The sequence below is a fragment of the Hirsutella rhossiliensis genome (genome assembly GCF_020360975.1).
Source record: "Hirsutella rhossiliensis strain HR02 chromosome Unknown scaffold00002, whole genome shotgun sequence".
Classification (NCBI taxonomy): Eukaryota; Fungi; Ascomycota; class Sordariomycetes; order Hypocreales; family Ophiocordycipitaceae; genus Hirsutella; species Hirsutella rhossiliensis.
This window is the reverse complement of record NW_025408668.1, coordinates 7,195,190-7,220,881: the sequence shown is the minus strand read 5'-3', so window position 1 is coordinate 7,220,881 and position 25,692 is coordinate 7,195,190. Positions and strand designations below refer to the sequence as shown.

Sequence of the window (25,692 nt, the reverse complement as noted above, 5' to 3'; positions counted from 1 at the left end):
ATCCTTTGAGTACATACATGCGCTATATTTGCTGTATCCGCAGTCGGAGAGGTCTTCAGATTCCAAGATCCAAATGTGGCACATGTGGGTGCCCTCTCGGTAAGTGGGTATGTAATTAAAACCAGGCATACATTGGCCAGAGAAAAGGTCACGGCAAGGTGCCCAAGACCTGCTCATCTTGCTGAACTCGACATGATCTGACGAACAACAGGTCCACCCCAATTCATGGCGGCGGTCAACATGAACAGCAATGATGGGAAAGGCTTCGCTCCCCGGAAATGGTACAGAAGGGTACCGTTTCTATCCACGAAGCCTATCGAGAAACGACTGACGGCACGGAACTTGCATTCAACTTCAAGCCCGGGCCACGGGGAGGATGGAGTTGGTGCCGGAATCGAGGACAAGGCCGAGTTGCCAGAGTCGACGGCGAACTGGTTGTCGATTTTGACATTCAACTGGCTGAGCCCCGTTCTAACAACGGGCTACACCAGACCCCTTCAAGTCGATGACCTGTACCACATGCCCGGCAACAGGTTGATCGCGGACTATGCGGATCGACTCGAGAAGTGCTGGTCCGCGAGGCTGGAGAGGAACAGGAGTCGAATGGCTTCATCCGGGCCAGTGGTATGGAAGCCTTTCTGGGCGAGGCACACAACTGACACTACGGTCTTGGCCCTGGCTCTCAACGATGTCTGCTTTCGGTGGTTCTGGCTAGGCGGTCTCTTCAAGCTGGCTGGAGACCTGTCGCAAATGGTCTCGCCGCTGCTCATCAGATTTCTCATCGCCACCCTGTCCGATCCGTCCCAGCAGGCCCTGCGCGCAGGCTTCGGCTACGCGGTGGGCCTTTTTTTCCTGCTCGTCTTCTCCGTCACGTCTAATGTCCACGGCTTCTACCGCTCGTACACGACCGGCATCCTGATACGAGGCGCTCTCATGCACACCATCTACCGCAGGGCGACAATGCAGCTCACCGACAAGGCCAAGCTGAAACACGGCCTCGGCACGGGCAAGCTGATGAGCCTGATGAGCGCGGACGTGACACGCGTGGATTTCTGCTGCGGCTTCTTCCACTCCGCGTGGACCAGCATCCTCCAGGTCCTCCTCTGCTTCGCCCTGACCGTGTGGTCCATGGGCTACAGCGCCCTGCCCGGGTTCGGCCTGCTGGCGCTGCTGTATCCCCTGCAGACCTTCATGATGGGCCGGCTTCTGCGCCTCCGCCGGGCCAGCATGCCCTTCACCGACGCCCGGGTCAAGGCCGTCGTGGAGGCCGTGTCGACCATCCGCCTCGTCAAGACTAACGCGTACGAGAAGAGCCTACTCGCAAAGATCGGAAAGCTGAGGTCCGACGAGGTCGTCTACCTACGCAAGAGGATGCTACTCAGGGCTCTCAACACCGCCGTTTCGTACACGGCTCCCACACTAGCCGCCGTCGTCAGCATCGTCTGCTATGGAGCCACGAATGAGAACGGAATGGAAGCCAGTGTCATCTTCTCTGCGCTCGCCTTGTTCTTGCTGCTGAGGACGCCGCTGCAAGCCCTGCCTATTGCACTCTCGGCCATCGCGGATGCCCGGGCGGCACTCGAGCGCTTGGCGGTCTTTATGCTCGCATCTGACGAGGGTGCTACCAGTAATGCCGGATTGCGCTCGGAGCCTCGCGGGAATGCAGGCGAGAAGTCATCGGCTGATGTGGTGCTTCAAGTTGAGGACGCTATTTTTGCTTATCACGACGATGAGGGACTCATGACAGACGACGCCGATGTGAATGCTCAGGAAGTCAAAACTGCGCACGCAACTGGATTACAAGGCAAGGTGCCCGCGGGCCAGACCCAGAGACTACGCGTCGATTCGCTCGTGGTAAAGAGGAGCCAACTCGTCTGCATCGTGGGCCCCGTGGCATCAGGCAAATCCTCGGTGTTCGGGGCGCTCTTGGGAGACATGCAGCTTATTCGGGCACGCTCATGCCGGCTCAACCTCCAGAACTCGTTATCGTCGTCTCAGCTCGCCTTCGCCCCGCAGACGGCCTGGCTGCTCAGCGAGACGGTACGGGAGAACATTGTCTTCGGCAGGGCCCTGGATATGGCATGGTACGACGAGGTGCTCACCCGGTGCTGTCTGCACCAGGACCTGAAGAGGCTGCCCGAGGGCGATATGACCGTCGTTGGCGAGATGGGCGTATCCCTGTCGGGCGGCCAGAAGCAGCGCATAAGTCTCGCCAGGGCCATCTACGGCAGGAGCCCGCTGCTCTTTCTCGACGACTGCTTCTCCGCCCTGGACGCCCATGTTGGTGCCCGTGTCTTTGACATGGTCGTCAACCAGGCGCGGAGGGACGAGGAGACCACTATTCTTCTGGTGACGCATTCAATGGCTTTAGCTAGGCAGGCGGATCATATTGTCTACATGGAAAAAGGTCGCATTGTGGAACAGGGCTCGTATGAGCTTCTGTCCAGTCGGGATGGCCCCTTTTCTCTCTTTGTGGGGTCCTCGTTGGCCCCGGAATCGACTCATGATGGTGACTCTGGGCAACCGCAATATCAAGAGCCCAAGGTAAAGGAGGCGCAGGAGGAGGGGATGGCCACCCAGAATTCAAGGGGAAGGCAAGAGGGCCGAGGCGACGAGATCATGCAGAGTGAGGAGAGACTTGTTGGTTCTGTCAGCCGCAAGACCTACATCCGCTACTTGCTGATGGGCAACGCCTGGCTCACCGTGCCGCTCTTCGTAACGTCCATCATAGTCTACCAGGGAACGAGCATTGTGTCGCCGCTGTGGCTGAGCTGGTGGCAAGACAACCAATACACGTCCATCTCGGAGGACGCATACATGGGGGGTTACGCGGCGTTCGGCATTGGGCAGTCGCTGGGCCTGTTCTGCATGAGCGCAACTTTTGCCTTCTTCTGCTTCTGGTGCTCGAACAAGCTTCACCGCGCGGCCATGTCAGGTGTACTGGGCGCGCCCGTAGCCTTCTTTGACACGACGCCCCAAGGCCGCATCACGCACCGGTTCAGCAAGGACGTCGACGCCGTGGACAACGTCGTGGGCGAGACGCTGCGGCTCTTCATCTCGACGGCCGTGCAGGCCATAGGCACCATCATCGTGGTGACCATCGTGCTGCCGCCGTTCGTGGCCATCGGCGTCGCCCTCCTCCTCGTCTACACCTGGACTGGCATGTACTACCGGCCCTCGTCGCGCGAGCTGCGCCGCCTCAACAACCTGCTCCGCAGCCGCATCTACGAGCACTTTGGCGAGTCGCTGTCCGGCCTGCCCACGCTCAAGGCCTTTGGCGCCGTGTCACGCTTCCTCGAGGACAACGCCGGCAAGATCGACGCCGAGAACACCGCCTACTGGCTGTCGGTGGCGTGTCAGCGCTGGCTCAATCTCCGCCTGGACCTCTGCGGGGCGGCCCTCGTCCTCGCCGCGGGCCTGCTCGTCGTGGGGCTCCGAGGTACCATCGATCCGTCGTCCGGGGGCGTGGTGCTGTCGTATGTCGTCACGGCACAGGCCGTCTTTGGAAACATGATTCGCCAGAGCGCCGAGATCGAGAACAACATGAATTCGGTCGAGAGAATGCTCCACTATGCGTACAACATCGAGCAGGAGCCTGAGCACGATGTTGACGATGTGGACAAGGGCTTAAAGGCCAGTGAATGGCCGCGTGCTGGCCGCGTGCAGTTTCAGTCGCTGACGCTCAGTCACCGTCCCGGCCTGGAACCGGCACTCAGGGACGTCACGCTGGATATAGAGCCGGGCGAGAAAGTTGGAGTTGTGGGGCGTACTGGTGCTGGAAAGACTACTTGTAAGTATCTAATCCAGTCACTTCTTCTTTTACAACCATACAGACTGCATTCCTTCAGACTCCAGCTTACCATGTATCAGTGGTATCCGCTTTGTTGAGGATCACAGAGCCCACAAGCGGCAAGATCCTTATCGACGGAGTTGACATTCACACGGTCGGTCTACATCTACTCCGGTCAAGCTTGTCTGTCATTAGCCAGGACGCCGTCCTCCTGGCCGGGACCATCCGGTACAACCTGGATCCGTTCCAGCAGTACGGCGACGACTGGCTGCACCAATGTTTGAGAAGGGTTGGACTTGCCGGTGGCCAACCGGACACTAACGGAACAAGTTCAAGTGGGCAAGACGATGAGATTGGGAGTGATTCATGCGAACTCAAGAAGAGCCACGACTCCGGGTCCAGCGGCGGCGGTCCGAGTCTGAATCTAGACTCGGAAGTCAAGGAGAACGGCGCCAACGTTTCCCAGGGCCAACGGTCTCTGATCTCCATCGCCCGCGCCCTTGTGCGGCGGTCCAGGATTGTCATTTTGGACGAGGCCACGGCGTCCATCGACGGCAGGGCTGACACGGCGCTTCAGATCATGTTGAACGAGGTGATGGGGGACGCTACAGTTCTCACTGTGGCTCATCGACTGGATACCATCATTGCTACGTGTGATAGGGTCATCGTGATGGACAGTGGCAGGGTCGCCGAATTTGATTCCATCCCGAAGCTTTTTTCCCGGCCGGACAGTCTGTTTAGGGCACTCTGCAATGCCTCCAAAGTCACTGTCCGGGGGGGATCCGGTGATGGAGGAGAGTCATAACTGTGTGCATACATAACAATATCGATACTCTGTGATACCAGATTGATGCCGCAAGCCTTGAGACTTCTGATCACAGTATCAACTGTACTAGAGACGAAAGAGCACTTAATCAGCAGGCACGAGCCATGCATGACTCTTCATGATAAAGGACTGGGATGATTTGCTCGTATAATAGTTCTGGCTCTTGTAGGTGTCCAGCTGTCAGTTATATGCTCATTTATAGGCAAAGAAAGCTAGTTCTTATTTGACTCAAGTTTATCTATAGAATGAGGCTTAAATACCATCACGACACGCTTTCCAAGTCCTTTATAAGACTTAATAGTAGTTGAGGCTGGCCTATTCCCTACATTAGACCTTAACGGGGCGGTATTATACCAATCTTCGAGCTAAAGAACGCCGTGTCTGGAGGAGGGCCTTTAAAATATACAATTTACGAGTAAAAGAGAAGATAATGTGCCAAGGCCGAAGCAAGCCTCACCAGCGTCCTGAGCAGGGTGAGCAACATTCAGGCGGGGACCTCGTTAAGCGAGGACGCGACGCAGTACGTAATATCATCAAAGATCTAACAGTTCAGTGGTAATTAACTAATAACCTAGAGGGGACACAGCAAGGGGAAATTTCGCGGTCAAGAGAAGGGGAGAGGAGGGGGGGGTGGTGGGGGGAGGGGTGGGACTGACATCCTAGGCCCGCCCCCGGCCGAGGTTAGGCCCATTAAAGTGGATGCACCGTGCTTGGCACTGTAGCTTAGCTTGGCGAGAGCATTGGGAAAGAATCTGATAAGGGGGCCCCAGCCCCATTCGCGTGACTCGTAGCCGAAGCCGACCAGCCATACGCTAGAAAAGCAAATTTTTATCAGATCCTTGCCAAGTACCTCGAGCTGTTATCAGATCTGATCATCCCTGCGTCCTCTCAACACGGTATTTGACCGAGGGTGGTGGTCTTCTCAGGCCTGGCCGATTGGCAGCACGTGGGCCATGGGAGCCAAACTTGTTATATGTACATGTAAAAAGTCGAGCAAACTTCGTCGACATTCCGCTCTCTCACTGTCCTCCGTTTGACCTTACCCCTCTCCTCCTCTGTGTTTTACTGGGACGCAATTCGAAGCCGCCCGACCACAGTCAACATGTCGACGCCAGCTGGAGCGCCAGGCGCTGGTCGGCCTAAGACCAGCGACAGAGACCTGGTAGGCCCATCCCCATCTTCGCCACTGTTGAGCCAAGAAAGGGTTGATGGCGCCGGAAAGGCTGATGACCACTCCAAGGCCGTCCCTTCACAGCGAGATTCGGTCCATGTCGTCTCGGACGCGGATGCCTTGGCCGTGAATGAAGGCCACGCTGAAATTGGGGTCAGCAGAGTCGAGGCCTTCAACAAGGTCCTGTACCAGTCGGGCAAGTCTGGCAAGATACTGCTCTGGCTGCTGGGCATCTCCATCGGCCTGACCATGTTTGCCTATGCGCTCGACCAGGGCATCACCTCCACCATCTTCACTACCATGGCCAGTTCCACCTTCGGACAGCACAGCTCGCTCGCAGCCGTCAGTACCGCCAGTCAGATCATCCGGGCCATCAGCAAGCCTTTCATCGGCAAGCTGGCGGACATCACCTCGCGTCCCACTACCTACGTCGTCGTCCTCGTCTTCTACATCGTTGGCTTTGCCGTCGCCGCCAGCTCGAGCACCTTTGCAGCCTACACGGTGGGCATCTGCTTCACCTCGGTCGGCAAATCCGGGCTCGACCTGTTGAGCGACATCATCGTCGGGGACTTGACACCGCTGCAGTGGCGAGGTTTCTTCGGTGCCGCCCTGTCGATCCCCTTTATCATTACCGTACCCGTCAACGGCTTTATCGCCGAGGCCTTCGTCGACAACTGGCGATGGGGCTTGGGCATGTTTGCCATTATCGTGCCCGTCATGCTTATACCAGCCATCTTCACCCTGTATTCGATGCAGCGGCGAGGAGAAAAGATGGGCATGGTCACCATGGCCGCTTCGAAGCGCCTGAGGACCGGGGTTGTGGGTGACTCTGAGGAGCCTACTAAATCAAAGGGGTTCGCCTACTGGATAAAGCTCCTTCGCGAGGGCCTGATCGACATCGACATCCTCGGACTCATTATCCTCGGAGCATCCTTTTCACTCATCTTGCTGCCCTTCACCCTTGCAAAGGACGCCAATGGCGGTTGGGCCAACGCAGGCATAGTTGTCATGCTCGTCATCGGCTTCGTCCTGCTCATTGCCTTTGTTCTCTTCGAGATGTACCTCGCCCCGAAGCCGCTCATGACAAAGCGCATCCTCAAGAACCGCACCTTCCTCGCCGCGGTCACCATCTACACCTTCAACCAGACGGCCTCGGCAGTCCGCAACACGTACTTCTCCTCGTACATCTACATCATCAAAGACTGGTCGACGTACAACTGGACCATATTCTTGGGTATCACAACCATGGGACTCAGTATCATGGGGCCCATTGTCGGCCTCATCCAGAGGCGCACACACCGATACAAGTCCCTGATGGTCTTTGGCGCTGTGGCGAGATTGATTGGCTACGGCCTGCTGGTCCAAAGCAACGGCAGCATGGTACAAGACACTGCGCGCCTGGTCGCCGCCCAGTTAATCTTCTGCCTGGGCTCCTTCAACGTCGTCGGCGCCCGCGTGGGCAGCCAGGCCTCGGTGCCGCATGAGGACATGGCCTCGATCATCGCTCTTCTCTCGCTGTGGTCTACCTTGGGGTCGTCCATCGGCAGTGCCGTCTCGTCGGCCATCTGGACGAATGAGATGCTCAATCGCATGCACATGGAGATGACCGGGGTCGATGAGGCGACCATCTTGAAGCTCTACGGAAACATAAAAAAGCTACGCACAAGCTACAGCTTCGATAATCCCGCCAGGCAGGGTGCCATCCGTGCGTATGCCTATGTTAACGGCCACATCGCTATTACCGCCCTTCTCCTGGCTTCTGTGTCGTTGCTTGCCACCTTCTTCATGCCCGACTTTTACCTGGGCAGGCAGCAGAACGCCGTCACGAACACGGGTCTCGATGGTGAGAGGGTCGATGTGCCGCAACGACAGTCTGGGAAGCAGGGGGGACTTGCCCATGTCAAAGAGGAGTCGAAGCCGTTCTATCGCCGGTGGCTTGCTGCTTACCACAAGGACGTATAGGTGACGCTACGTCAGATAGGTGTCAGTGGCTGAGTACTACGCATTGAGACGAAAATACACTCTCTCAGTTTACTTACATATACATTCCTGTCTTTATGTCATAGCCTCCTTGCAGCCCATGCGGTGTCCCTTCCTGATTACACCTCCTTATCTGTCGTCTCGCTGTCGTCTCGTTCCAGATATCCACGCCGATGAATAAGCCGCAATGGTATAGCGATATGCAGTCGGCCGTTGGTAGCCTATTCGATGAATTCAGACGGCAGGTTGAGGTTAAAACTCAGGCTCAAGCTGGGTTCTTGGAAGACGAGTCCGAGGAAGTCGATGCTGAAAACGACTAAAGCTCGCTCAGGAAGAGACCGATCAGCTTATTAACTACACAGCGGAAGAAGGTTAAGGCCAGGCTGGGAATACATCGATCTACCAGAGATTCAAGCAGATAGGTGTAGATGGTTAGACACGACCTTTAAAATAGATAAATAGATATAGACTGCATATAGATAGATAGACTGCTTCCTATCTATCGTCCCGATCCCTTGGCTCCCTGTTTATCTAGGGACGATGGAAGGGAATTCAGTCTACAGAAGAGGTGTTGGATCCACCTGTGCACTAGGCACCGATCGCGCACGTATAACTAATCGACCGCGCTAGTCACGTGCGAGTAAGAGGTGAGACACAGGGAGGAAGGTCTTTGCACACAGTTTGTATGGGACACGTTTCCCTAGTTACACAAGATATAACCAATTGAACCAGTTCGAATAACCTCACTGCAGTGAAGAGCCTGTCCACACTGATCAGTGTCGCCCGGCAAAGGTGACACAGAACAGCAAGACGGAAGAGAGCTAACCTATCGTCACGCTCTGCAAAGCGAGCTCCTGACGGTAGGATAGTTGCTACAACGCGCGGATTGCTACGAAGACTCTGCATCAGAGCCCACTCTAGTTATCCAACCGTGCCTAAGCTTTGCTGTCATCAGCGACCCTTAGGCGTGCCCTATCGCACATTGATAACCTCATTGACACCCTGTGCCCTGTTTCTCAGCACACAGCCTGTCAATATGTCTGACAATTCATCTGCCGCACTAGCCCCGGCAACAGCCCAGGATACCCCGGCCAACGTGTCTCTCGAAGACAGGCAACTCGTTGAACGGAACCTGACGATCGTGGAGCTCCCTTCACTCCCGATCAGGCATTTCGACGCGGATTTCCTCAACGAACCTATCACCCAGAGCTCCTCCCTTGTCCACCGCAACAGCTTCTTCTTAGGCTGTGTGGCAACATACACGGTGGATAAACGTAACCACGGAATTGCCCTGCTTGGGGATCTGTATAACGACTTCACGGGATGGAGCTATGATGACTTCGAACTAATCAACCCACGCCTTAGATCAAGACTCCGGACGCTTCTCAGAATTAGGGGGATCTATATGGGCAAGGCCAACTCTAGCATCTCTCGAGCTTTATGTGGCCTTCTAACAAGTAACGAACTTCCTGAATGGGATGAGAACGAGTTGCTTGGTCAAGAGGTTGCTGAAAACACCGTGGCATATAAGGTGAAACAGAAGCTGCTCCAAGGAACTGTTAAAGCGGCTATATCGTCACCGGCACCGGTAGTAATCCAGCAGCCAACTATTACCCGACCGGCGGAACCGGAATCCCCTCAGATCATTGAGACCCATCAACCCGCTCAGCAAGAGCCTCAGCATCAATGGCGCGAATCCCTCGGTATCAGCAGACGCCCCGTACGGACTACCAACTTCCGAGATGCATACACGAGCATTCCACCTGTTCGATTCGAGAACGAGGAAGTTGAGGCCGATCTCACGATTAGATTCATTAAGATATGGGACAAGAAACTAGCCTATACCGGCGAACCATACGATATCTTCGATGACAAGATCCGGAAATTCATGAGCGTGTGCCGTCAAGCAAACATTCCTCCGTCTAAATTCCATGGTGTTTTCCTTCGATTCTGGCCAAGAAGCTCAGTCCTTCTTTCTACACGAAATCAGCACTGATTTAACCTTCGCTGAGATGTATCAGAAGATGAAAGAGCACTTTGACACCGAAATCAACCAGAAGATGTATCATACCCACTGGAGCACCCTCACCTTCAGCCGACTTCGGGCTGAGATGCCCGGTAAGTCATCTGACGAGGTCCTCCAGGCCCTTCTTACGAAATTGCGGCTCTGTAGGAGAGCACTCGGGGATAAGTCTGGCGGCGAAGGTGGCCTGATCGATGCAACGCTCAGGGCGTGCCGTGGTGTGCCTGAATTCCGACTCGCGATATACTCTCCCGCACCTACATTTGAGGGATTGGCATCACAGCTTCGATCATCGCTATCTGCCATGCAAGATGAACGATCTGAACAACCCAGTGGCCAATATCCCCAAGACCTGGATAGAGGACATGATCAGCACTTCGTGGATCGCAAATTTCAGCGAAATTCCGGCGGAACAAGAGGTCAATCACAAAGGCGTCAGCCAAATTGGAAGAAGAAATGCTACGTTTGCGGCAAGGAAGGTTGTTTCTCAACGAGACATCCTGAAAACGAGAGAAAAGCAGCCAAAGAGAAGTATCTACGAGAGAGGCTTCCACGGTCAATCTCGTTCGTATGCTATGTTCTTGGCTGACTATGAAGGGGAATCACAGGATCAGGATGACTCGAGCACCGAGGAATCCGATGATTCTGACTCCTCTGACCCTTATGAATCGTTCTACGCTGCTGCGACCTTTCTGTCCAACGAAGCTTTCCATCATCGGATCTCTCCAGTAGGCATCAAGTTATTCAACAGTGACGAACCCACACAATTCATACTAGATCGTTACTCTCAAGACTCGTTCCAAGGAATCATGCCGGACACAGGTGCGGCATGCATATCGACGGGAGGAATCGAACAACTGCGTGCTCTCCAACGAGAGATGCCCCCAGTCCAATTCCGTGATGATCGCAAGCCCGAACCAGTTAGATTTGGTGCAGGAAGATTGGAAACACCACTTGGCGTGATCACCTTGAACACACCAGTGGGAGAGGTTGATTTTCATATAGTCAACGTGCCAACGCCATTCCTCCTATGCCTAGCTGATATGGATCGGCTCGGCGTATATTTAAATAACGTCACGAACGAGCTCGTTGGCAATGGTGTGAGCGTTCCAGTGATTCGAAGATGGGGTCACGCGTGGTTCTTCTTGCGGAAACAAGAGGCATCAGTGGCATATCTCACGGAGGCTGAATTGCGGCGCCTCCACACGCGTTTTGGTCATCCATCCGTGTATCGGCTGCACAAGCTGCTGAATTCGGCTGGCCATGATGTGGAAATCGAAGCTCTGGAAATGATCAAGAAGTTCTGCCACTACTGTCAGATGAAATCCGACCCGCCACGAAGGTTCAAGTTCAGCTTGAAGGATGATTGTGACTTCAATTACGAAGTCATCGTTGATGTCATGACATTGGGTGGCAGACCAGTCCTCCATGTTGTTGATCAAGCCACTGCCTATCAGGCAGGAGATTCTATCCAACATGACGGCCAAGGAAACGTGGCTCGCGTTGAAACAATGTTGGATGGATACATACCTTGGACCACCCGATGTGATCACTCATGACGCAGGCACGAATTTCGCTGCTGCCGAGTTCCAAGCAGAAGCGAAATTGATGGGAATAACGTGTCATCAGGTGCCTGTGGAAGCACATTGGGCTGTTGGGAAGGTTGAGAAGTATCATGTGCCCGTCCGAAGAGCATATGATATATTAAAGGCAGAGCTGAAGGATACCGTGAGCCCTGATCAAGTCCTTCAAATGGCTTTCAAGGCTGTCAACGACACAGCCGGTCCGGATGGCCTCGTTCCAACCCTCCTCGTCTTCGGTGCTCTGCCTCGAATGACGATGGATTCGCCGCCTACACCTTCCGCAATGGCAAGAGCTAAGGCGGTGTGGCGAACGATGTCAGAGCTGAGGAAGATCAACGCCCAGAGGAAGGTTCAGACCGCGTTAAATACGCGTAATGGGCCTGATACAGCGTTGCGCCTGCCCCTATCCCTGGCGCTAGGAAGCGAAGTTCGCGTATTTCGCGAGAAGCACGGATGGCAAGGCCCATATAAAGTGCTCGAGGTGACGGATACGGAAATCGCAGTTGACCTGGACAACGGACCAGCGAAATTTCGCAGTACATGCGTCCAACCGTACTATCGTCACCCGGAATCGCTCCTTCCTCAGTTGCAACCCGACCCTAGCCCTAGCCGCACAGACCCATCAACACAACAATCACTCCTTCCCTCAACACAATCCGATCAACAACATCCTCTTCAAAACCCTCTTCCTTCCACCCACAACTCAACAACCTCTTCCTCTTCCTACCACAGAAGACCAACCCAAACCTTTCGAATACCCTGAGCCAAAGAGGCCGCGCAGGCGTGGCCGACCTAGGAAGGATGCTGCACAAAATGGCACATCAGAATCCACTATTGTTTGCTCACCCGTTCAATTTATCGTTCATCATGAAGCTAATGCGTTTCTTGTTCGAAAAGAAATGGAACATCTCGGCCTAGCCAAGCGGCTACGAGCTGAAGGAAAGATCACAAGCACCGGTTTCCCATTTGAAGCTTCCGACACACTCGAGCTCACGAACCTCCTCGCCGCTGGGGTCATTGTACCCGAAGAATTCGATGCGAATAAACATGGTGGATATCGTGTCTTCAAATCACGAATGGTCAGAGAGGTTAAGGAAGAAATACTGCAACGCCATACGAGAAATCACGCCTCGTTGTGCAAGGATACAATGATGATGGGAAACGTGGGATCCTCACACAAGCCCCTACCATCAGCCGGCCCGCACAACGCGTGGCCTTGGCCTTAGCACCGTTTCTCTGCACACGGGATATGTTCATCATGATCAGAGACATCACGATGGCATACACACAATCCCAGACCAAGCTGGCCCGTGTCATCCTTGCAGCCCTTCCTCAAGAACTCAAAAGAAGATATCCAGAGGGAACAATCCTGCGAATCGTGAAGCCGCTATATGGCATCGCAGAGGCAGGAGCCCACTGGTTCAACACATATCACGACCATCACTGCCGCAAGCTTAATATGGAAACCTCTTCGTTTGACCCGTGCCTTCTGATCACGGCAAACAACATCGCCGACAAGGACCTGTTTGGCATCGCGGCCTTGCAAACGGATGACACATTCATTGTTGGCACAGATGCATTTCTCAAGATCGAGGAGAAAGAACTCTGCTTTAAGGCCAAGCCAAAGAGATTCTCCAAGAAGGTTCCATCTGCGACTTTAACGGCAGCCGCCTGACCATACAAAATGGCTGTGTCATCGTCAGGCAGAAGGGCCAAGCCAAAACCTCGAGGAGATCAATCTTCAGGCATCAAGTAGGCATCAGGATTATGCTGCTCAACGCGCCCGGGGGGCATATATCGCTTCGATTTGCCAACCCGAAGCAACATACGATTGTTCCGTTGCGGCACAAGCCCAAGAGCCCGTTAATACCGACTTCAAGGCTTTGAACAAGCGGATTGAATGGCAGATCAACAATCCCGACCGTGGCCTATGTTACATACCCATCGATCTCGAGAGCGCGAAGATCTTTGTGTTCACCGATGGATCATTCGCCAACAATAAGGATTTAAGCTCTCAAATCGGCTTTGTGATTATCATCGCCAATGAGACCGCGCAATCAACCGATTCATTTTCCATCCGCGGAAACATTCTTCATTGAGCTCAACTAAATGCAAGCGCGTTACTCGAAGCGTTCTTGCATCAGAGATCTATGGATTGACATCGGGCTTCGATCTCGCATTTGTGATCAAGCAAACGGTCAATACGATCGCACAACGCCTTGATCTGAAGCAAATCCGCTCGTCATTTGCACAGATTCATATAGCCTCTATGAGTGCCTCGTCAAACTTGGCACCACAACAGAGAAGCGACTCATGATAGATATCATGGCGCTGAGGCAGGCATATGAATCAAGGGATATTGCGGAAATCCGTTGGGTCAACGGCGCAGATAACCCTGCCGATGCTATGACGAAGGCATCACCAAACAGCGCCCTCACGCAGTTTATTAGCGACAATCAGCTAAACGTGAGGGTGGAAGGATTCGTTCATCGCAATAACACAACAATTCTCGACGAGATTTAATCGGTTTTTCGTTCCCTTCTTCTGCTTTACCGTCGTTCTTTTATTCCATTCACATTAACGAGGAGATCCTCGTGTCCATATTCCAACGTGGGACCGATGGAATCAGCTAGCGCATCCGGCGCTCGAAATGCGGCCCATGATGGCGTGTGGCAGAACACACCCAGTGTGGGGAGGAGAGCTACAGTCAGAGCACACTATCCAACATAGTGATGCATCGTGGTAGGAGTTTGTTGGTGTTCTTGTTCGTGTTTTTCCTATCTCATCTTAATTCGCTGTGTTTGGTGTGTTTTGGTGGATTGATTAGTGCGCGATCATCGATTTAGAAAGAGGTTCCAGTGTTGGATCCACCTGTGCACTAGGCACCGATCGCGCACGTATAACTAATCGACCGCGCTAGCCACGTGCGAGTAAGAGGTGAGACACAGGGAGGAAGGTCTTTGCACACAGTTTGTATGGGACACGTTTCCCTAGTTACACAAGATATAACCAATTGAACCAGTTCGAATAACCTCACTGCAGTGAAGAGCCTGTCCACAAGAGGTCTCTTTTCCCGCTTAGATAGCTAGTAGATATTATCTTCCCCATTATTTCCTTATTATCTTCTATATATCACTTTCTTCATCTTCTTCCTCAATATACCTTTTCTCCCTGCCCAGTGCTTCCTTTCCATAAGTCTCCCTTCGTTCCTCTCATCCCTCTGCTTCTAGTTTCTGCTATTGCCGTTGGCGCGGGTGTGTCTTTGGGTGTATGCCGCAGCCATCGTCATCCTAGATACTAAAAACCGACGAAACAGGAGATAAAACTGTCTTTTTAATTCTCACAATGTCTCTAACTATCTTTTTTCTATTTTATTTATGCAGTAACTGATGATGTTAATTCGAGACTCAGTAAGAGAAATGGAGCAGATTATCTGTGAGGATGAAGAAAGATGTCTGTGCAAATAGCAAGACTCGAAAATGGCTCGAGGTACGAAAGCGGTGCTGCTGTGGCCACGGGTTGCATTGCCCGGCCTCTACTCGTGAGATGCATGGTACGTCGGCGTATTTTATATACCCAACGCTGATGATTCGGGGACAAGCAAATGCAGCCCGAGGTCGAACCCACGATGCCCTGTATCTAGCCGGGTCTCTACTTCGTACAGGCCTTCACCAGCGGTCTTGGCGTCAGCCACAGCCACCGCGAGCCAAGCCACACACGTGCTGGCAGCTGAGCTTCATCTCTCTCGCTGCTCGGGCGCAGCATCCAGGCAGGCTGACTGACCACCACCACCACCACCACCACCGTTGGCTTGCTTGCCTGCTTCCCATCAAAAACCCGCGCTGCGGCCCAAAGGTCGACCATTGCATGGCGCCTCTCCGAACGCAGCCGTTGCGACAAAAATAACCTCCCTATCCTACCTATCCCCAGCCGAACTGTCTCCCACCCCTACCCGAGCAGTTTCCGACCTATAATTCCACCCGCCCGCCTCGTCTCGTCTCGCGCTTGCGGCCCAGTCGTCGCCTCACCAGGACACGGCCGGCCGCCCCTTCAATCCTCTTGTCTCTGGAACTTGGCCGGCCGAAGGTCTGCGGCATCATGTCTGCCGACGCCGCCGCCGACTCCGGTATGCCTAGCCCTCTCTGCCTACCTCTCTGGCGCGCCTCCTCACGGCCCTGCGAGCCCCTGGCTGACTCTCCTACAGCAGCTGCATCCAACCTCAACTTGACGCCCGAAGAGAAGCGAGTCTACGGCGACCTCTTCAAACAGGCCGATCCCGAGAACCTGCGAGTCGTCACCGGCGACGCCGCCCTCTCCTTTTTCGACAAGACCCGCCTCGATTCCCGCGTCCTCGGAGAAGTGCGTTGGCCCCCGTTTTCGCCCTCGAGCCCCCTGCTGACCTCGCCCGCCTGCTTAGATATGGCAGATTGCAGATAGGGAGAATCGAGGTTTCCTGACTCCCGCCGGCTTCGGCATCGTCTTGCGACTCATAGGCCATGCCCAGGCCGGCCACGAACCCAGAGCAGACCTGGCCTTTCAGCAGGGCCCCTTGCCCCGGTTCGACGGCATCACCCTTGCCGCCTCGACCAGCTCGCCCCCGCCCTCTGGACCCCCCGCCCTGCAGCCGCAGGGCACCGGAGGCGCTGTTCGCTTCCCCCCCCTTACTCCCGACAAGGTCGTCCAATACACGGCCCTCTTCGAACGGCAGTCTCTCCAGGGAAACATGCTATCGGGCGAGCAGGCGCGTCAAATCTTCGACAAGTCGGGCTTGCCAAATGAGGCTCTAGGTAGGATATGGGCTTTGGCAGACACGGAACAGCGTGGCGCCCTCGTCCTCGCCGAGTTTGTCCTCGCGATGCATCTGCTCACCTCCATGAAGACGGGCGCTCTCCGTGCCCTGCCCAACGTCCTGCCCGCCGGTCTCTACGAAGCCGCCACGCAGCGACCGTCTGCCCGCCAGTCCCCTAGCAACACGGGTATGTCTGCCATCCCTCGCCAGCTCAGCGGCTCTACCCAGCCGCGCACCGGAAGCCCCCTGGGACGCCCTCCCCTGGCTCCCCAAACCTCAGGCACCCCTGCCGGCGACTGGGCCGTCTCCCCCGCCGATAAAGAGCGCTTCGACCAGCTCTACGCGACCCTGGACAAGGGCAACAAGGGCTTCATCACCGGAGACCAAGCCGTCCCCTTCTTCAGCCAGTCCAATCTCTCCGAGGACGCCCTGGCCCAAATCTGGGACCTAGCTGATTTCAACAGCCAGGGGACTCTGACGCCAGATGGCTTCGCCGTGGCCATGTACCTCATCAGACAGATGCGAAGCGGCCGCTCCGCGACGTTGCCTGCCACCTTGCCGCCGAACCTGGTGCCGCCTAGCATGCGCAACCAGGCGCGCCCGCCCGCTGCGGCATCCGCCTTCGACCCCCCTCCCATGACACATCCTCCTCCGCCCCAGCCCAAGTCGGCCCTCGAGGACCTCTTTGGCCTCGACTCGTCCGCGCCAAGCCCGGCACCGGCCCAGACGACAATGTCCACCGGAGGATCCGGCGCCAATGATCCGTTTGGAGGCGGCACGAGCGCCATGCCGCCAACGTCGCCCATTAAGCCGGCTGCCACCGGCTCCACTTTTAAGCCCTTTGTTCCTTCGTCCTCATTCGGCAGGGGTTTGACGACACAGCCGTCGACCGATGCCATGGGGACCGCGTTCAAGCAGGCACCCATGGCACAATCGGAAGATCTCCTCGAGGACAACGATCCTGAGGCGAGCAAGAAGATTACGGGAGAGACGACTGAGCTGGCCAATCTGTCGAACCAGATCGGCTCTCTTTCCAAGCAGATGCAAGAGGTGCAGACCAAGAGGACCACGACTCAAAACGAGCTCACCCAGACCAACTCACAGAAACAAAACTTTGAGCACCGGCTAGCACAGCTTCGAACGCTCTACGAGAAGGAGGCGGAGAATACCCGGGCTCTCGAAGAGCAGCTGAGAAAGTCGCGGGCCGACACCCAGAAGCTCCAGGGCGAGTGCATGACCCTCGAGGGAACGCTCCGAGACCACCAAACCCAACACCAGCAGGTCTCGGCGGCGTTGCAGGCAGACCAGCAGGAGAATGCCAGCCTTAGGGAGCGCATCCGCGTCGTCAACGGCGAGATTGCACAACTCAAGCCGCAAGTCGAGAAGCTCAGATCCGAGGCCCGCCAGCAGAAAGGTCTGGCTGCCATCAATAAGAAGCAGCTAGCCACGACGGAAGGCGAGCGCGACAAGCTCAAAACAGAGGCCGAGAACTTGGCAAAGGGGGGCGACGACGTCTCCCGCCAACTCGACAGCGGCTCGCCAGTGTCGGCCCCTGTCCAAGTCACCAGCCCAGCCCTGTCGACGGCAAGTGGTAACAATCCCTTCTTTAAGCGGACGGCGAGCACGGATGTAATGGGGACCTTTCCCTCCCCGCAGACTCGGGGCGTCCAGGACAAGTCCTTTGACGAAGTATTTGGCCCGTCGTTTGCCCCCGGCGCGACCAGTTCGCCGCCGCCGCCGGCAACATTCAAGCAGCAACACACGGGCAACTCTGTCGCCAGCGCGGGCTCCTTCAGCCGTCAGGGGACTCTGGAACCGCCGGCACCGCCGGAGTCGAGGCAGATCAACTCGAGCTTCCTCCCCTTTCCCGACCACACCGAATCGTTCTCTTCGTCTCGCCAGGTCTCGCCCCCGGGTTCTCGCATCGAGGGCTCAGTCGCCAGCTCCTCCAACCCATTTCCCACCGATACTGACGGTGCAGGAGCACCAGCAACCTCCACGAGCGACGATGACGAAAAGAGCCCGACGCCCAGCGCTATTCCCGTCCCCGGTGACGCACAGGGGCTCACCGCCGGCGACTCTGCGGCCAAGGCACCCCATCCAGGTGAATCTGGTGTCGCCGGAGCACCCGGCTCCTTTGGAAACGGCGACGAGGCAAAAGCAAAGGCCGACTTTGATGATGCGTTTGCCGCGTTTGCCGCCTCGAGCAGGAGTCCGGGTCCTGGCGCTCCCGAGGGCTCCAAAGCACAAAACGCTTTCGACGCCGAGTTCCCGCCCATCACGGAACTGGAACACGATGAGGACTCAGACTCAGACAGCGAGCGCGGTGGGTTCGACGACGACTTTGCGCCCGCCTCGCCCCCGAACAAAGCCGGCGAAAAACGGCCAGAGGCAGGAGTCAGCGAGGCGGCATCCGGTGCTATAGATGCCATTTCGAACGTGACGGCCAAAGAGAAGGCAGTCTCCACCGAGTCTCCACACCAGGGGTAGGGCGGTTCTTGAGTGGTGGTCGCGGAGCTTCTGTTTTGCTTACACGGTCGCAGTGCCGAACAGCCGTCGTCGCCCGCTACGATAACAAATTCCAGCGCGGCCGGCCCCAAGCCAACCACTACTGCCGATGACATTTTCGGTTCTGCCGCGCTCGGGCCGTCTCACTCGGCGGCAAAGGGCACACTCGATGACCTGGACGACGATTTCGAGGGTCTCGAGGATGCCAAGGAGGGATCCGCGGATGACGATTTTGCCAACATCTCTCGAGATGACTTTAACCCGGTGTTTGACAGCAGCCCGCCAGCAAGTCAGACCAAGAGCGAGTCGACGGCTTTCGGAAACGAGAGCAGCTTCGATTTTGTGGCCTCAAACCCGACAGGCGGGACCGCGGCTGCGACTGGGGGCAACCAGCAAAAGGCACCCGACAGCCACGACTGGGACGCCATCTTTGCCGGCCTCGACTCCCCGAGCGCCGTCTCTCCCGGGATCAACGACCCGAACACCAGTAACGACGGCAAGAAGGATTTGCGCCCGCAGCCGCCGGGCCGCGCCCTCACGGAGCATGGAGAGCACGATGACCCCATGGTCAAGAACCTGACAAGCATGGGCTACTCGCGGGCCGATGCTGTGACGGCGCTGGAGAAATATGACTACAATTTGGAGAGGGTAAGTCCCCCCATTTGGAGGCAAGTTTTGGTCACACGCTTACATGCTGGGCACGACCAGGCCGCCAACCACTTGGCCAGCCATTCATAGGAACAGGCGGGGGCACGCAAACGTGGTCTTTGGCGGGTGTTGCGCAGCCGACGCTCGATGGCGCGCATGTGTGGTGGAGGGTGAGGAAGCTGAAGAAGTGTGGTTCTTTTGGTTGACGGGTGAGACAATCCCATTCATCGTTGTTGCAGAGGGCGTCGAAGAGCGAACCTACCTAGTTTGTGTGTGTGTATCCTTGTGCAGCCTTAGCTTCTGATTCGTATCCCTTTTCGCCTTTTTGTCAGTCCGTCTTTTGCGCTTTCTGAGCGAAGAATTTATGTCATGATGTGGGTGAAGGGCGGATTGGTCGAAGGCCTGCGTGGATAGGCAGGCTGGAAGATGGTGGCCACGGGAGGGGGTGAGGAGGGCAGAGCAAGGAGGATCTGCTTGTAATACCGCTGCGACGAGGGTTTACCGGCCAAGACGCTGTTTGAGACTTTTCATTGAACGTGGAGAAGAGTAACATCAAGATGAAAAAGAAAAATTCGTTTCGTTCAAACCGTTCCTTGTCCTGCCTGTCTTTACACCTTGCCATGTGTGAGAGAGTGATGGTTTGTAGTATTGTAACAAAGTAGGCGCCGTTCGTTGGTGCCATGTAGATTAGTTGCTTCACGTCTTTGGTCTCCGCGGGCATGTCAAAAAAGACGAGAACCGTCCGGTCCAGCCCTGTTCCGCCCTTTGCAGCCCCTCCTCTTCTGCCCAGAGATGCTCCAGCCCATGGGCCCCTCTCTTCCTGATACGGCAACACCTCCTATACTCATATCCTCGGGCATCAAGCACCAAGGAACCCGCCTCACTTGACCTTGCCCATGATGGTCTCGGGCCCGCGGACAACGTCCATGGTTGCAGCCCTGGCTTTGACGGCGTTGAGCATGCTGCGGTCAAAATCGTCGCGGGCGCGCAGCACAGCCTCGACCCAGCCGATGGAGAGGTCCCAGTAGGCGGCCTTGAAGGCGGCAAATGCGTCGGGGATGGCGTCGCGGTCCGCCGAGACGAGGTTGAGGAAGGGTTCGGTGACGCGCCACGTCTGCTTGATGGCCTGAGCCACATCCTGGGTGGGCAGGCCGCCGAAAAAGTCAAAGGCCGTCGAGACGTCGTCGAAGAGCTTGTCGCGGAAGGGGTCAGCGCGGCGGAAGCGCGCGCCCTTATTGCGGACGGAGCCGAGGTAGCGCACGAGCAGCTCGTCGGCGAAGATCTCGATGAAGATGTCGACGAGCGAGTGGTGCAGCACCTGGCGGTAGTCGCCGACGTATTCGTCAAACGTCACCACCATCTGCTTCATAGCCGTGTTGGCGTACCAGCGGGGCGTGAAGAAGTCGGGCATGACGGCGCCAAAGTCGACGACGAAGATGAGGTGGGCAAACTTTGTGATGCACCAGGTGCTAAAGTCGACGTAGCCGTCGCGCAGCGCCGCCAGCTCCTCATCGGCGCCCTCGAGGTAGGGCGCCGTGACGAGCGGCTCAAACTTTTGCCGGAAGCTCGACAGGTAGCCGAGGCGGCCCTCGTCCTCGTTGTCGTCGATGCAGGCAATCTGGTCGTTTGCCGTGGCCACGAGCCAGTCCTGCAGGGCCTGGAAGCCGTCGAGCTCGGCGCCGGCCGACTCGCAGGCCAGGGCCTCGTCCTCGAGCATGCGCTGCCAGGCCTGCTGGCGGCCGCGCAGGCGCAGGAACATGGCGTCGACGACGCCCTCGACCACGTCGGCGCGCTTCGAGTTGGCGCCGGCGTCAACCTGCTCGCGCAGCATGCGCCACAGAGCAACAAGGTTGCGAGTGCGGAAGTAGCCGTACTCGTCCTGGTCGAGGTTGGAGCCCTCGACGTTACGCTCGGCAAAGTCGCGCTTCTCCTGCTCAAAGATGCGGTCGATCCACTCGTCGAGGAACTTGATGATGAGCTGGCGGAAGTCGCGGACCAGCTCGGCCTCGCGGTTGTCGATGACGTGGGGAGCGAGGTCTTGCTCGCGGAAGCCCATCTTGGCCATTTTCTTGTAGTACTTATCGGGGAAGCCGGCAATCTCGAGCGTGTGGGCCGAGCTGCCCTCCGGGTCGGCCACCATGGCGACGAGGAAGTCGTGCATGAGGCCGTGGTAGATGTCGGCGTACGTCTTGGCGATGGTCCAGCGGCGCGGCATGAGAGGCGTCATGCCCATCTTGACGGCGTTGAGGTCGTTGAAGTACCACTTCATGATCTTGTCGAGGCGCGAGGCGTCGTCGAGAAAGTCCTCGCGGGCCTGCTCGAACTGCTGCTCGGCGCTGATGCGAATGGCCTGGAGGAACTTGTCCTTGTAGCCGCGCACCTTTTTGGCGCCGTCGGTGATGCCCTGGAAGCGGGCGGCCATTTCCTCGTGGTCCTTGAGAGCCTCCTGCAGTGCGAGGACGCGGGCGTCGCTGCGCTCCTCTGCCTCCATGACGACGGCAAAGCGGACGACGAGGCCGTTGTTGTCGTTTACAACGAGGCTGATTAGGTTCATGGCGAGGATGCCGACGTGCTCGTCGAACCAGTCGATGGTATCGTCGAGGCGGGCAAAGTAGTCCTCGAGGGTGGACTCGAGGCCCGGGTCTTCGGCGCGGTGTATCTGCTCCATGGCGTCGTCACGGATGTTGCGCAGCTGGGTGAGCTCGTAGTGGCAGGGCAGCAGATTGGGCATGTTTTCCTTGTCGTCGTCGTCCTGGCGCAGCATGTCGTCGACGTGGGAGAGGCGCTGGTTAAAAGCCTCGAGGTTGCGACGCATGGTCTCGACGGCGCCAAAGTTGCGGTGGGCTTGGGAGACGAGGTTTATGCTGGCAAAATCGTGGATCATGGTCTGGGACTCTGAGCAGAGGCGGTCGATGTTGATCATCTCGTCTTTAATAGCCTGGACCGTCTTTTGGCCGTCACCGAGGCCCGTCATGCCGGCCTGGGTCGTCTCGAGCTGATCGCGCAGGCCGCGGCGCAGTTGGCCGTCGACGGCGCCCTTTTTGCGTGAGAACTCGAGCTTGAGGGCGGGTATCTTGTCGAGGTCGTCCGGGTGCCGCAGCAGCTCCGACAGCTTGGGCGCGGGACCGTCGTCCATTTTGCTGCTGCTGCTGTCGGACGGCAATCAGGGCATGGCTGACGCAGCGCTGAGTGGCCCCGGTCGGGTGAGGCGGCGGCTATGGTGCGGATGGGGGTGATGTCCTGGTCATTGATGGGATGGCTGTCGCGATGATGATGTTGGCGGTGATGGGGGAGGTGCAGTTGGTTGGAGGGGCTGCTGGCGTTGTGGCAGCACTGCGGGGCCTGGGCCGTTGGAGCGCACAGTGCATATCTGCGCTTTCAGGCACTGTCTGAATAGTCGTGCAACCTCACGATGCAATCTTACTTTGAAAGATTCAAAGTTATTCCGCAAGGCAACGGACTTCCTTGCGAGCCTCTTGCACTCAATGCGACCAGGTAATACGCCACGAAAAACGACACGGTAGCTCGCTTCCGATACCTTGAGCTTCTTCGTCTCCAACACTCTGGCTAGACATCTATAAGAATAATAAGACTATAACGGACGACGTCGTAAGATGCATCGTGGAGAGACAACCATACACAACCTATGCGATGTTTGTGCGGCTTTGGATTTTCCGAAATACTTCCAGTCAGCCTTCGACAGCCATGTCGACTCGGCGCCACCTCGCGGGCCGCCAAACTCGGCTTCTTGCACGACATCCATCGCAAAAGCTCCCATTGCGCTTTTTGCCATCTCGTCATCCAGGCAGTCTGCACCAAACGCATTCGCACTTCAATCACTCCCCAGGCACTGATACACATGGATAGAGTCAAGAAAAGGCCGGCCGAGTACTACATATACAGCTACTGTTTTGCACGCCCCTACATTCCAAGCGAGGGCCGGAAAGAAGCGTATCGCATCGGCATCTCTTGTCGGACGACGGATCCAGGACGACGGCTTGATCCCGACAACCACTTGGGCGACATGCAGCTGCTGAGAGATGATGCCCTGGCCCTTTACGGCTCCAAATGCTTCTACGGCCGTCTCCTGGAGCCAAAGAGGATCAGTACCAGCCTCCCCAAGAGCTGGCTGCGCTTCTGTCAGCACAACCATGGACGGATTTGTGAAGAGCCCTCAGGCTCAGACCGCCACAGGCCGGGTCAACTGCTGGTAATCGACGTGTCACGTCGGTGCATCTCTCATTTGCCACCAGACTCAAGCTACCTGGCCCTTAGTTACTGTTGGTCGGCCACAAACACTCTCAAGTTGACGAGGCAAAATATCAACCAACTTTTGCAACCGTCATGTCTGGACGACTTGTCTGGAAAGCTCCCACGAGTAGTTCAAGACGCCATAGACTTTGTTGCGGAGCTTGGCGAGTGCTATCTTTGGGTCGACGCTCTCTGCATCGTTCAAGACAGTCATGAACACAAGCTGTTTCAGCAATCTCAAATGGACAAAATATACGGCTCGGCAACCCTCACCATTGTTTCTGCCGCAGCCACCATGGACGCCCAGAAAATCAGTGTCGGGTTGCCTCGCTTCAACGAGAACGTCAAATGCAGACCACAGAAAGCAGCTCTGGTGCGGAATCGTCGGTTTATCGTCCCCTTTGAGTCCATCATGAGCCTGCTTGACCATAGCAGGTGGAACACCCGCGGCTGGACCTACCAGGAGCTGCTGCTGTCTCGACGCCTCTTGTTCTTTACCGACAGTCAGGTCTACTTCCAATGCAGTGAGAGCGTATTCTCCGAAGACGGAATTGGGGAGACGAGTTTTCGTACGGAATTCATAACCCCAGTGAGCAATTTATGGAACCCAGGTGGCCCATCTGAGGGTGGCCTTCAGCTCGGATCGCTCCATCTCAAACGTTGGCCCTTTCGAGTAGCGAGTGTGCAGTCCAAGAATTCGCTGCGCATGTAGAAGTTTATTCGAGGCGAAACTTGTCGTTTGCCTCCGACATATTGAAAGCCTTCCGCGGCATTCAAAACATACTTTCCGAGTCTATGGAAACCGATTTTTGGTTCGGGATGCCGGAAAGGTTTTTAGATTCCGCCCTCCTCTGGATATCAGATCTGCAGCAGATGAGAAGCACGCAAGGCCGATTTTTCATCCCCAGCTGGTCGTGGGCTGCATGGGATAATGATGTGGATGTGACAACATACTTTCATGGGCACATCAGACGGGAGGTCACTTGGTTCCTTGTTAACGAGAAAATGGAAGCCATCATAATGGAAAGTCAGGATGTTGACCAGGGGAGTCAAGGCGTCGACCGGAGCGCTATAAATCGACATCCGCACATGCTACCCCCGTCGATCAAAAACGTGCTTACCATGGTGCATCGGAAAGACTTTACCCGCAACACCAGCCAAGACCAGAGATGCCGACTATTTCTAGCTTGTTGGACAATGCTGGCAAGCTTTCGGTTGACCGGGTCTATTGCTTCGTTGAGTGGACATGGGATGATTTGGCCAGATGGAGAAAACTTGGCCATATCGAATTACAAAGGACTGTGGATTGGGTCATCATGATGGATCGAAGATGGGTCAGAAGCGCGCTTCTGCAGTTCCCCATCTTTCCTTTCATACTTATGTCGAGATCCGACGGCCTCTCACTACTTTCCTACCCAGAAGTCAAATTCTTCGATGATGAAGTATTTTGCCCAAGACCATGGTGCTATATGAACGTCATGTTGGTACAATTCTATGGGAGAGTGGCCAGACGATTAGGAGTGGGTGTCATTCATGAAGACGCATGGTCAACGGCCGTCTCGATAAAACACCAAATTTTCCTGGAATAATGTAAAATAGCAGGAAGAAAAGGTGCAACTCATGCAAGTCTCTGACGAGGTAACAGTTTCGCATAGATACGCGCCAAACCCCGAGGCCGTGTTGAGCGAGACCGCGGTGGACACATGGGCGATTGATCAGTCTCCGTCTCGGGGTCGGTAATGTCCGAGTCTGCCCCCGTGTCGTTGTTGACTAATATCGGAAGGATTACCGAGCACCTGGCATGCCAAATCGTACGCCCTCGGGTTTCTGGCATAGTCGCCGCCAGGATGGAACCCTTTCACCTTACTGAGCTCACCGGGCTTGAGGTTGGATCCGCGATAGGTAAAGGCCAGCTCGGGCATCTATCGAATCGAGCAATGGGCCGGCACTGCCCTGGCCCAGCCATAAAATCTACGGAGGCGCAGCCGAAACGGCAATGTTTGTCTAGAGCGCAAGACCCATCTTGTAGGGAGAAGTTTGTCAGCTTGGTTTATTTGGATACTGGACGACAAAATCCTCGAGTACTCTTGGACTGGCAGAACAGGGACCTCTTATAAACAGAA

General features: G+C 56.0%; 6 protein-coding genes across 6 annotated transcripts; 5 read left to right on the top strand and 1 right to left on the bottom strand.

Annotated features, from left to right (window-relative positions):
• Positions 1–73: 73 nt before the first annotated feature.
• HRG_02540 (ABC transporter transmembrane domain-containing protein) lies at positions 74–4,595 on the top strand (the record flags this gene model as incomplete). Its single annotated transcript, XM_044861011.1, has 7 exons — positions 74–99; positions 360–566; positions 648–1,618; positions 1,667–3,790; positions 3,871–4,042; positions 4,121–4,125; positions 4,219–4,595. The coding sequence occupies 7 exons, from the start codon at positions 74–76 to the stop codon at positions 4,593–4,595; spliced, it is 3,882 nt and encodes a 1,293-aa protein (XP_044724644.1).
• A 1,123-nt stretch (positions 4,596–5,718) lies between these two features.
• On the top strand, positions 5,719–7,749 carry HRG_02539 (major facilitator superfamily domain-containing protein; the record flags this gene model as incomplete). Its single annotated transcript, XM_044861010.1, has 2 exons — positions 5,719–5,749; positions 5,924–7,749. The coding sequence occupies 2 exons, from the start codon at positions 5,719–5,721 to the stop codon at positions 7,747–7,749; spliced, it is 1,857 nt and encodes a 618-aa protein (XP_044724643.1).
• Positions 7,750–12,631: 4,882 nt separating this feature from the next.
• Positions 12,632–13,048, top strand: HRG_02538 (uncharacterized protein; the record flags this gene model as incomplete). The annotated part of the gene is made up of 1 exon (XM_044861009.1): positions 12,632–13,048. One exon carries the CDS (start codon positions 12,632–12,634, stop codon positions 13,046–13,048), a length of 417 nt encoding a protein of 138 aa, XP_044724642.1.
• A 2,423-nt stretch (positions 13,049–15,471) lies between these two features.
• HRG_02537 (cytoskeletal-regulatory complex EF hand domain-containing protein) lies at positions 15,472–19,408 on the top strand (the record flags this gene model as incomplete). Its single annotated transcript, XM_044861008.1, has 6 exons — positions 15,472–15,499; positions 15,578–15,732; positions 15,791–17,030; positions 17,103–18,648; positions 18,706–19,318; positions 19,379–19,408. 6 exons carry the CDS (start codon positions 15,472–15,474, stop codon positions 19,406–19,408), a joined length of 3,612 nt encoding a protein of 1,203 aa, XP_044724641.1.
• Positions 19,409–20,198: 790 nt separating this feature from the next.
• On the bottom strand, positions 20,199–22,454 carry HRG_02536 (exocyst complex component sec6 domain-containing protein; the record flags this gene model as incomplete). The annotated part of the gene is made up of 1 exon (XM_044861007.1): positions 20,199–22,454. The coding sequence occupies one exon, from the start codon at positions 22,452–22,454 to the stop codon at positions 20,199–20,201; it is 2,256 nt and encodes a 751-aa protein (XP_044724640.1).
• A 1,410-nt stretch (positions 22,455–23,864) lies between these two features.
• On the top strand, positions 23,865–24,281 carry HRG_02535 (uncharacterized protein; the record flags this gene model as incomplete). The annotated part of the gene is made up of 3 exons (XM_044861006.1): positions 23,865–23,956; positions 24,005–24,093; positions 24,160–24,281. The coding sequence occupies 3 exons, from the start codon at positions 23,865–23,867 to the stop codon at positions 24,279–24,281; spliced, it is 303 nt and encodes a 100-aa protein (XP_044724639.1).
• Positions 24,282–25,692: the final 1,411 nt, after the last annotated feature.